At 40.9% G+C, this 12338-nt stretch overlaps 1 protein-coding gene across 1 annotated transcript in view; it reads right to left on the reverse strand.

Moving 5' to 3' along the window:
• The window catches only part of LOC141161556 (aldehyde oxidase-like), a 151507-nt gene that overhangs the window by 86183 nt on the left and 52986 nt on the right, over positions 1-12338 (reverse strand). Inside the window, exons 7-11 of the mRNA XM_073646514.1 lie at positions 11670-11786; positions 11312-11392; positions 7859-8000; positions 701-793; positions 139-290 (exon numbers count right to left, since the gene is read on the reverse strand). Coding sequence (XP_073502615.1) covers positions 139-290; positions 701-793; positions 7859-8000; positions 11312-11392; positions 11670-11786 — 585 coding nt within the window. The remainder of the gene's footprint in view (positions 1-138; positions 291-700; positions 794-7858; positions 8001-11311; positions 11393-11669; positions 11787-12338) is intronic.

Genomic DNA, 12338 nt, shown 5'->3' on the forward strand with positions numbered 1-12338 from the left:
GGGCATTATGTAAAATTATATTACATATATATTGCTTTGAAGCCACAAAAGGAGGGGGGCCCAGACACATTTCTTGCAAGGGGCCCCAAGCTGTCAGTGTCCGCCCCTGTCGCGGAATATTTGACTCTGTCCACTTACAGCGGTGTTCCTAATCTGGGCCCCTCCCAGAGTTTCCAGCTGCTGTAAGAGGGCTTTGTAAAGTTTGGTCTTCTCCTCTGGCAGGCGTGAAAGGGCATTATTTAATGTGTCTTTCAGGATTGTAAGACTACAGGCTGCTCCCACTGTTAATCCTAAAAAGAAAAAAAGTCACATGATTAACAAATCCAAAATAAAAAAAATAAAAAAAAATGATGATCCAATGGCAGTCACTCCAATGAATTTTTAAAAAACAATGTTTTTATTAAAAGTGACAGCGCCATTTTATCGGCATTTTTTTTCCTTTTTCTATTTTTTATTTTGGATCTGTATCTTCACCCTCAGCTGGGGGCTGATGACGAGGGCTGCACTCTGCTGACATCAGAGTTGTACCTGAGATTGCACAATGCTTCCAGGTGAGCCTTTTCAGTATTGGGCTCAAGTAAGCCAGTCAAGGCTGATTCACACCTAGGGGCGCCTCTGTTTCTTTCTTTGCATAGATGATTAACGAGAACGCATGGAAAAAACAATTCTGCATCTAATATAATACAGAGTATGGCATTACCTGTGTCAGTCTCGCTCACAACGTGGAGTTCCACAATTCTTGCAGGGAAGATAATTACTGGATGAAATACTCCTCTAAACTTCATTTCAGGTCCTAATTAAACAAAAAAAAAATATGTAAGAAAATGTATTCTCAGTCACACACGACATACATACCTGTATGGCACCGGAAATGATTTTATTCTGATTGAGCATTCTCTCGTAATACCTGTTATTGAAATATTGCTGCATTATTTAAAGGGAATCTCTGAGCAGGCTTTTGCTATTTAATCATAGAGAGCAGCATGATGTAGGGGCAGAGTGCCCGATCCAGGAATGTGTGACATGCTCATTAGTTTGCTGTAGTTTCAATACAATCAGTTTTTTATTAACAGGAGATTATACCTGTAGGGCTAGGTGTCTCAGGCCAGGCAATCAAGCTAATCTGTGTAATCTAATCCCCATCACTGATTGGCAGCTTCCAGCCAATCAGTGGTGTGGGCAGGGTTATACACAGCCCAGCATTCTGAGCACTGCTAGAGCTACAGCAGATAAAACAGGGATTCTATCAAAACTGCACCAAGAAGTCCAGTAAGTGATACATCCCTGGAGTCAGGCTCTCTGTCCCAATATCATGCTACTCTCAGATTCCATAGCAAAAACCTGCTGATAGATAGATTTGCTTTAATAGGTAGGTTTTCTGCTAAATTATTTTTATGGCCTTGATGTGACCAAGAAAGTTTATTCCTAAGTAAAGGGCTGTAGAAACTCTGGTTCTGTACACTTACCTGAATCCAAGAACAACTAAGTTTAGAAAAAAATTTTCACTAATTGACTACTAATGGTAAGGCCAGACATGGCAGACACTACATGGCCAAGAATTTTAGTGACTATGTGCCACTGGGATTTTCAAATTCCATATTGAACAATTCTTTGCTTTTGTGGATGAAGAGTTGTTTCAACCACGAAACTGGGCGGATTAAAGCAAAGGAAAGAAAAGGCAAACATAGCAAACTGTTAAGAACTGGAGGTAAATCAAAGGATTCATGTAAATAAACAGACTTTTGGACATTGGACATAAAACAAGTGAATATTAACATTGTGTACCAATGAAGGTCAAATGAAGCCCAAAAATTCTGGACTGGTATAAAACGTTAAGTTTGCAATAATTTGTATACATTGGCAGTACAATTACAGCATCAGAATAAGGTAACCAAATGGTTATCAGCCACATTTATTCCCCAGAAAACAGAAGTATTTTTTTTAGATGACCCTACATAAAAGAACATCATATAAATATTCATCAAATTCACTTTAATTTTCCTGCAGTATATTGCTAAGTTGGAAGTTGTAGTCCCTTAGCAGACCAAAGTTTTTTCAAGTGAAGATCATAGAATAGATCATTAGATTACTTTTATTTAAAATTAAATAAAAAGAAAAATAAATAAGGGACCATGATATTACAAGTGACTACAATATCTATGACATCCTATTAGAGCACTATGACAGAGGTTGGGGATATGTCTAGTCAAATGTGAAATCAGGAAAATTATATCTTTAGTCTACTCCAAGAGAAAGTTCTGAGCTCCGCATATTAAATTCAAACAGACTCTTCAGAGAGGAAGAGGAATTGAACCTATTGGAAGTAGCAATCCTAAAATAGGTTCAAGTCCTCTTCCTCTCTGAAGAGCCTATTTGCATATTTAAATTTCCAGAGAAGCATTGTATGCCCTATAAGTCTCCGTACATCAACTTGGTACTCTCCACAAGGAGATGCGTTCCCCCTTAGACCCCAAGTCAGAGGCCTCTCACCTACCCAAATAAGATCTCCAGCTTTGCGCTGAGGAGGGGCAAACCCCACACACATGTCTGCAAATGGAGTTTCTGGTTTGGTTTCTTATCCTAATTCATGTGGCAAGGCTCAATAAAAGATCGATACTGACATTTAAGATTGCTATATCCAATAGATGGCACTAGAGTTCAAGTCCTTTTCCTCTCTGAAGAGGATATTTACATATTTAAATTCCCAGAGGAAAATGAAATGGCATATAAGTCTACTTACATCAACTTGGTACTTTTGGTAATGGAGAACCATTCCCCATACACTGCTAGTCAGAAGCATCTAATCTAGCCAAATTAGATCTTCTGCTTTACACTGAGGAGGGGTAAACACCCAGAAACATGTGTCTGCAAATGGAGTTTCTGGCTTTGCTTCTTATTGTAAATCATAGAGCAAAGCTTGATAAAGGGTCAATATTGACTTTTAGGATTATTATATCCAATAGCTGGTGCTAGAGTTCATTTAGATATTTTAATTCCCAGAAGAGCATTGCATGGCTTATAAGTCTCCTTATGTTTACTTGGAACTTTCCACAAGGAGAAACATTCCCTCTTAGACCTCTATATTAAATGCAAAAAAATATATATATTATGCACATCTTGTGTTTCATCCCTCCACTAACATACCTATGCCCGATATTTCCATTTCCTTGTGTGGTTCTACCATTACTCCCCAGCAACATACCCGCTGTCTTGGGGTCTTACTTGATTCCGATCTTTTCTTCACTCCCCACATCCGATAACTCGCCCGCTCATGTCACCTACACCTCAAAAACATTTCTAAAATTCAACCTTTTCTTACCTTTGACTTTGCAAAAACTCTTACTGTAGCTCTTATTCATTCTTGTCTGGACCATTGCAACTCTCTACTAATCAGTCTCCCTCTTACTAAACTTTCCCCTCTCCAATCCGTCCTTAAAGCAGCAGCCAGGATCATATTCCTTTCCAACCACTACACCAATGCCTCTACCCTGTGCCAGTCGTTGCACTGGTTGCCCATCCGATATAGAGTTTAATATAAACTTATCACTCTCACCCACAAAGCTCTCCATGGTTCAGCACCCCCCTACATCTCCTCCCTCGTCCCAGTCTACCACCCTACTCGTGCCTTCCGTTCTGCTAATGACCTAAGATTAAGATCCTCATGAATCCGAACTCCCATTCTCATCTCCAAGACTTCTTGCCAGCTGCGCCCATTCTTTTGAATGCCTTACCCAGGATAATTTGATTAATCCCCAATACCTAGTGTTAAGCGTGCCCTAAAAACACATTTCTTTAGACTGGCCTATTGCCTCAACAAACGCATCTGACTATCCCTGTCTTGCCCACACAAAATTTTCTTCAAAACCCGGACCCTCGTATCATCTGTTCACACACCCTCCATGCACTTAATGCCCCTTTGTATCTGTACTTGTCCAGATACTGGTTGGTGACCGGTTCATGCAACCATTATACTAATGGTTGACCGTACAATACTCGTACAAGCAATTGTTACCATCCACCTTTCATGTCTCCCCTATTTCCTCATAGATTGTAAGCTTGTGAGCAGGGTGCTCTCTCCTCCTGGAATCTGTTGATTTATGTGATTATTGTTATTCTGTAACGTCTTTTATTGTCTGTACAAGTCCCCTCTAAAATGTGAAGTGTTGCGAAATATGTTGGTGCTATAGAAATAATATTATTATTATTATTTTTATTTACTTACCATGTCATGAAATATATCATATTTATTAAAGTGGATTTCCACCCAAAATGCAAAAATGTGCATATGTTAGTAAATTAAAAGTTAGACCAATAGCCATAGTTGAAAAATTTTGTTTCTTTACCGTTAGTAATCAATTCATTTTAGTAAAACCACAATAGGTCTACAGATTGCATTTGTAACATAGGATTAAAAATGTCACTGTCTGAAACAAGCCTTAACAAGATGCTTGTATTTTTTCATTTTAGCTGTGGCAGCCATTTTTTCAATAGTGGCAACAGTAATTGGAGTCAGGCTTTTTGTCACTTTTGCTTTAGCTTCTCCTCAGAACCAGCAACCAACTATTGGTTTGTTAGCGTGATCAATCTAAAATTGATGATTTCACCATCAGATTTTAATATCAGTTGTGACTTAAGATTAATACTTCAATGTTTCACATGCAAAAGGATTTTGCTTTTAAACACTCCTCAACATTAACATTTCAATATCAGAAGGAAAAGTTATGGAGTTATGAAAATCACAGAATTGATAGACATGTTATTGATGTGCAAATAATGAAAAAATGGAAATAAAACTTGCAAAACATCTCAATCGATTTAGAATAGAGTATGAGCTCCACATACAGAAGTAAATGCACATACACCCTGGGTTGCTAACAATGAGGATATGAATGATGGTCTGAGGAATGTCTGCCACACTTAATGCACAAAGGCTTGCAAATCATCAAGATCCACTGCTGTCAGCTACCTTTGAAACTGTTGACCAATTTTTCCCAGATGTGCTCAAAGTAGACAAGTCCGGAGATGCTGCAGGCCATAGTAGCATGTGTAGGCTATGCAAGTTGTTCACAGTAGCAAAAGCTACAAGCAACTTGGCATTGTCGTGTTGAAAAAAGGTTCCTGGGACATTTTGTAGAAATGGCTGTACCACTGGTTCCTTGATAGATCCATTCTGTACTGCAAGTGAAATTGTATGTCACATACCAAGCCTAAGGCAACAGTGTCTAGATAAACTGTCAGAACATATTTGCAAGACATTAGGCTATGAGCCAGATATCCAGCTTCAGTTGTTCCATTGATCTCATACCACCACTATCAAAGGCTGTCATGGTGCAGAGAATGACGGCAATGGATGGAGGTTTAATCCATCAGCAATGAGTCCCACTTTTGTCTTGGATGCAATGATAGACAGAGATTGGTCTGGAGACGCCTTTATGAGGTAAAGTCATTCCTGCACTACTGCTGGGATCATGGAGTAGAATGGCATAAATTAGGCAGCCGGACCACTCTAGCCTTCATTCCAGGTACACTAACACCTTTGCGTTGTTAGAGCAGTGGTAGAACCACTCTGTGGTGGTTCGAGGTGAGCCTGGAGGGGTGTAACTTGGTCTCTCACCAGGACGGAACTTGAACACACAGCAACTGACCCCCAAGGGAAAGGAAGCTGGAACGGCCAAGAAGGGAAGGTTCTACTGATAAAAGCAGACACGGCAGGAACCCAGGAATGGCGGGTGCTGCTGGCGGGCACGGCTGGAACACAGGCAGGCACTGGCAGGTGCAGACAGGACGGCTGGTATACAAATGGCACAGCAGGTGCAAGCAGGTATGGCTGGTATACAGATGGCACAGGTGGATGCAAGCAGGTATGGCTCGTATACAGATGGCACAGAGGTGCAAGCAGGTACGGCTCGTATACAGATGGCACAGGTAGGTGCAAGCAGGTACCGCTGGTATACAGATGGCACAGCAGGTGCAAGCAAGTATGGCTCGTATACAGATGGCACAGCAGGTACGGCTCGTATACAGATGGCACAGGTAAGTGCAAGCAGGTACTGCTGGTATACAGATGGAACTGACAGGTGCAGGCAGTTACGGCTGGTATACAGATGGCACAGGCAGGTGCAAGCAGGTATGGTGGATATACAGGTGGCACAGGCAGGTGTAAGCAGGTACGGCTTGTATACAGATGGCACTGGTGGGTGCAGGCAGGTACACTGAAAGGCACAATCAAGGGCAGGTAGGAACGAGCAAGAACAGGTAGGTACTGACAGACACTAGCGGGTACAGGCAGGTACTAACAGACTGGGGATCTGAGAACTAGCAAGAGTGCAGACTAAACTGACTAGACAAGTTGCTAAGGCACCTCCCAACAGGTGGAGGTGCCTAAAATAGTAAGTGTCTCCCAGTCATTGACTGGTGACACTTTAGGACAACGCGTGCTGTCCCTTTAAATGGAAGCACGAGCTGAAAGCACAGTGCCCGGGGATCTGCACGCAGACCCCGAGCAGCAGCCGGAGGAGGAGAAGGAAGTGGGGGATGGGGACCAGGGCGGTGAGCGAGTCGGCTTTCCCTGCCAGGGGAGGAGGTGTCACGGGTGTGTCAGACGTTACAAACTGTCGCCCTGCTGTTGGTTGCAGGAGATCTCTTTGTTTGGCATTAAAGACACCTTCTTAGAGGCGTCTCTCTAGGACCCAGTGACTACCTTCCGCTAGCTAATCAACACCCTGGCCTGGGTGTATAAATACCTGCGGTCTGCTAGAGGGAGGTGCCGGCGATACATTATCCCTTGTGAAGGCTCAGAGCAAGTGCATTACTTCTTCCTCTCTGGAGCTATGAGGACGGGTGTTCATCTCTCTGAAGTCGACTTAAAGCTAAGCTATCTTCCCTTGTTTGTTCCCACTTGTTGTCTTTAGTTGTCAGTGGGGGTCGACTATCGCTCATCCCCCTCCCTTCCCTAGCCAGGGCTTTACGTCAGGGAAGGACTGGGAAAGGTTCGCGTGTGGCGTTTGGTGAAGAACCAATATAGGGATGTTAGTGGAGACTGGGTGATATTAGATCAGCCTAGGAGGTCTCCACTCCCCCCTTTCCCTAGAGTCTGGGCTCCCTTTCCCTCTTCCCTTTGTGTTGCACTAAGTCTTTCCCACACCTTGCATGAAAGGAGGAGTACGTGCATGGACGGCGGCTATACAGGTGTAACATTGAATTGCTGGTGGAACCAGTGGTACGGCCATTTCTCCAAACTGTCCCAGTTTTTCAAAATGTTGTAGAATACATTGGTGGTATATAAAGACTGTTAACACAACAAAGACACAAGTTGCTCGTGCTACTGTGAGGAGCCTGTATGGCCTAAACATGTTACCATTGCCTACAGGCTTCTCCTGATTTGTCTTCCATCAAGCACATCTGGGACACAATTGTCAGCTTTTGTAAATGTAGCTGCCAGCAGCGGATCTGGATGATCTGTTGCCCAAGTGCAATCAGTGCGGCAGAATATTTCTCAAACAACCATTAATAACCTCATTGACATCATGCCAAGGTGTGTAAGTAAGGGGATTTCCGCAGAAGGCGCTCATACTCCATCCATACTGGATAAGTCAAAATGTTTTGATAATGTTGTTTCCATTTTTTTCATAATTCCCATATCATTAACATGTCTATTGATCCTGTTATTTCCATAACTCCACAACTTTTCCTTCTTGGTGCTGCAATTTCTATGTTGGGGAGTGTATTTTTCAAGGGCAATTACATTTTATGTAGACCTTTAATATGATAATGCATTTAAGTGCTTTTGCTTTTCTATGGTCCCCATTCTGTAACCATTACATTTTCATATTTTTTTTTCTTTTTGCTTTCGTCCTACCTATGGTTGTATTCCCCACGACAAGTGGAGCTTTTGGATATTGTACTTTTAAGTGTAGTAACTCCTTGAGACTGGCTGGTGAAAACCAGGTAATGCGTTCTCCTCGGAATATCAACTCCTTCTTGATCTCATTGTCCATTAACTGCAAATTAGAAAACATAAAACATGAATATTTTAATGTTCACTTTTTTCTCACAAGTGCTGTACTTCTATGCAGTTTATCTATTTCTTCATTAGAACTATATAGTATCGTTTTTAGTCTTTAAATGAACATTAAATCTACAGGAACAGTAAATCTAAATTCCCTTGCCCTCATCTAGCATGATATTATATGTGAGGCCATTGAGAATGGAAGAATGAGGCCTAATACAAACTATTTTTAAATCTGCACTGATTTGCAGTAATCGACTCTCTATTGATGCTCCCCTCAGGGCTCTCTTTACCCTCTGTTGCCACTGGATCAGTCCTCCAGTAGTTCTAATGCTGTCCTTGGAGCATGGGCAGATGCACCTAATAACCCTGTCTAATAAGAGAGTCCCCAGATACTCACATGGCATTCTCATTGATCTGACAGCCAGTTGGTAGCACAGCTCAGCTATGCTATATTCAACTCTGCTATACTAGCAAGAGGGAGCATGATCATGCTCTGAGGATCCAACTAATACCACCTGCATCAAAAATTTATACATTATCTGTGCCGAAATGCAATAGCAAAAACCAAAGTCTTTGGTCTTTGTTATTGCACTTTTGCACAGATGATTTCTACATCTTTGAGTTCCTCCTCCTTTTTATATGCAGTTTCTTATGTTATCTCCAGTTACACATTCTTACCCTTTGGCCAGTTTTAATCTGTTTTATGTAATTTATTTCAATGAAGATTATATTCCCATTTCTACATCTTCCAGTACTCAGTAGTTTTGTTGGTGTTTTGTTGATATTTCAATCGAGGGCTAAAGGTCATGATTGGGATTTCTTATAGGTATTTATCATCTACAAATGCAAGTAAGGGCCTTGCCTAATTCATGAACAACAGATTCACCTATTGACCCTGTCTAATCAAACAGCCCCAGATACTCTAACTGCACCCTCATTGATCGGCTCTTCTATGTAATGCTCAGCTCTGTTATGCATGGACGAATGAGGATGATCATACTCTTTAAGATCCCACTGCAAAGACAACTAATGACCCTGTCTAATTAATGAAAAACAGATACATGTAATTACTGTGTCTAATAAAACTGCCCCTAGACATTCTCACTCCCATTACATCCTCATTGCTCAGACAGCCAGGTTGTAGCTCAGCTCTTTGTGCTTTGCATGCAGAAGAGAACATAATAATGCTCAGAAAATCTAAATAAACCACCAATATAATGTGGCGTTTGTAAATAGTAATGAATATTGGTCAAATAGCAGGTCATAGTCACTGTATTCAAATGTATCAATGGTCACCTCATTCATATCAATAAAAATTAGCCATGTTCCAGTCTTTACTTCGTGTTTACTAACTAGTTACCAAGTTACTACCTTAGTACTTAGTTACTAAGTAGAAAAAAAGTTTATACAATGCTTCTACACCAAATCTTCACTTTGATTACCCATCATATAGATTATTTAATGTGGATATTTATTTTTAACAAAAGTAACTATAGTACATTGGAATAAAATCATGTTTGTACTAATAATGATAATCTATTACAATAACATAATCCACTACACAACTTCTCTCTTTCCCTTCTTTTAACTCTCTTTCCTCTCTGCCCCTCTCTCTTTCTTCCTTTGTACATTTTTTTTGTTATTTTGTTATCTGTCTCGTTCTTTCTATCTCTTGTCGCTAATTTTTTCTTTTACTTGTTCTTTCTTTCTCTGCCTCTATCATCTCTTTATATATTGAACTTTATTTATCTGTATCAAAAAAACAGGTCAGAGCCTTCCTGGGCATCGTGGGCTACTACCGCCGGTTCATCCCTAACTTCGCCATGATAGCCACCCCTTTCACAGACTTGCTTAAAGGGACAATCCTTAAAGGGACAAAGTCGGCTATGGCTAAGTGGTCTCCAGAAGCTGAGACGGCTTTCCAGGAGCTGAAGCAGGCTCTGAGTAAACAGCCAGTGCTGGTGGCACCGGATATCTCAAAGGAGTTTGTGGTCCAGACGGACGCGTCAGATGTCGGACTGGGGGCTGTCCTATTACAAGAGGTGAACGGGGAGGAGCACCTCATAATGTATTTAAGCCGGAAGCTGACATCTTGTGAGAAGAATTACTCCATAGTGGAGAATGAATGTTTGGCCATCAAGTGGGCATTGGACACTCTAAAATACTACCTCTTAGGCAGAAAATTCAGGCTGGTATCAGACCATGCCCCACTAAGGTGGATGAGAGAGAAGAAGGAGAACAATGCCGAGTGACGAGGTGGTTCCTAGCCCTCCAGGACTTTAGCTTCCATGTAGAGCATGAGCCTGGGAAACTGCATAGCAATGCTAATGCATTGTTGAGGTTCCACTGTATGTTAGCAGAAGGTGCCAAGCCCCCCAGCCTTGGGCAGATGTGGGGGGTATGTAAGATGGCTGCCGGACATGTCCTTGAGGGGAGATATGTATCGCTGAGGTTGGTAGCTTCAGTGATGTAAAACTGGGAAAGCATGTTCCAGGACACAGTGTTGAGAGGATTAATTGGGCGTATCAGGAACGGTTTTTACGAGCAGTCATAAGAGACAGATGGGATTGGCTGCTCACATATCCCCACCGCAGGGCGTGTGTATAAAATGGAGACAGAGTGTCTCATTCAGTGTCTGTGGCTGGAGGTGTGGAGACCTCCAGAGTGTTTATGCTAAAGGACACTAACCATGAGTGAGCGAACCCACCATATTGTATGGATTGTTTACTTTCTGTTTAGTTACACTGTGCCGGACAAGGCTGTCTCTTGTTTACTTCTAAAAGTGCGGTTTTTATGCAGGCATAATAAACCTGCCTTGGACGTTTTTATAGAAACAGTATCATGTGTCTACCTCTAACGCGGCAGAGTGAGTACCAAACCCTACAACAGCATAAACAAAAAAACAGGAGGGCAGATATAAAACAGGCTTTTATTAAAAGCACAAATTAAAAGAAAAATTTGACAAAAATTAAAAACATGTGAAAAACACCAAAACCTAGAAAAGAAAGCGCAAATACAATAATGAATCCGGCCCTAAAGACATAAAGAGAGGATTATCACATTTCACGATAAATGCCAGTAAAGATTTGGCAATAGACAAAGAGGATATTGTGGAAAAGAAGTGGATATAAAGGAACTAGACTACAGACTATGCATGCAGTAATAATAACTATGACATTGCACAGAACTTATGACATTAACCACAATATTACAATTGCCAAAATTAGTTTTTACTCAGTATGGGTACATTGATAACTTTAAACTACAGAAGTCACTGCGAATGGTAAGAATACTTCTTACCATGAGTTCAGGTGGAAAGATCAGTTCTTGGCTTGGGTCAAGAGGCAGGAAGTTGTCTTCTTTAAACAATCCTGTGCAAATCTTTAAGAAATAAGTAAGTAAATACAAGTTATGGCTGAGTTCCAGATTTCTAGAAGAAGTTCTCTGCTTATTGAGAACAAGAACAAGCAGTCTGCACCTGATCCATTGCTACAGTACTTCTGACAGTCTATGGTGGATTTAAATCTTCATAACTGAAGTACAGGAATGAAAATATTCTTCTAAGTTACAAGGAATAATGACTCAAAATAAAGATAATAAAACACCACCTGTAACTTCATTATATTGTGAAGGTATTTAAAGAATTAACAAAACTTACATCTCCTGAACCATGAGCTTCATTGTGGCCACTGACTCCATTTACCCCATTACTCTTGTGTGTGTCGCCATTGACGTAATACGCTCTGTTCTCTTTCAGCTGACAGCAATCTTCTCGCTTTAAAAACAAATTCATGCAACTTACAAAATGGAAAATAGATATTGTATTAAAGCTTTTATAACTTCTGATGCATGTTGCTGGGTTTTTACTAAGAATGACAATGATTTTGATCCCAAGGTTTGCTCTATGATTAGGCTCTGTTCATGTAATGTGTGAGCCTTCCCTGACGTATCCCTCCAAGTGATGCTCCAATGTATGCCACTGTATAGCCATACAACCTAGAATAGTTTCATGTATTTTGAATTTGTGACTTTCATGTTTGTACCTGCCAAACAATTTGTAAAGCCAATAAAGTAAAAAAATCTCATGGTATTTTGCTAGATAGAAAAATCTAAGTAAAACACTTTAATGTTCAAAAAGACAAAAGTATTCTAAAAATATTATCTTTATTGACTTGCAACAAACAGCAGCTGCTATGGGGCTTGCGGTTGGGGGCGTGCACGGTGCTGTATTTGTAATGTGTAACATCATCAACCTGCAGTGTTAGCACATGTCCATCCCAGATCTTACTGATGCAGGTAAGCAGAGTGACAGCAACGATAATTCCAC

The sequence above is a fragment of the Phyllobates terribilis genome, unplaced genomic scaffold (assembly GCF_046119375.1).
Source record: "Phyllobates terribilis strain yellow unplaced genomic scaffold, ASM4611937v1 Scaffold_9__5_contigs__length_417890890, whole genome shotgun sequence".
NCBI lineage: Eukaryota > Metazoa > Chordata > Amphibia > Anura > Dendrobatidae > Phyllobates > Phyllobates terribilis.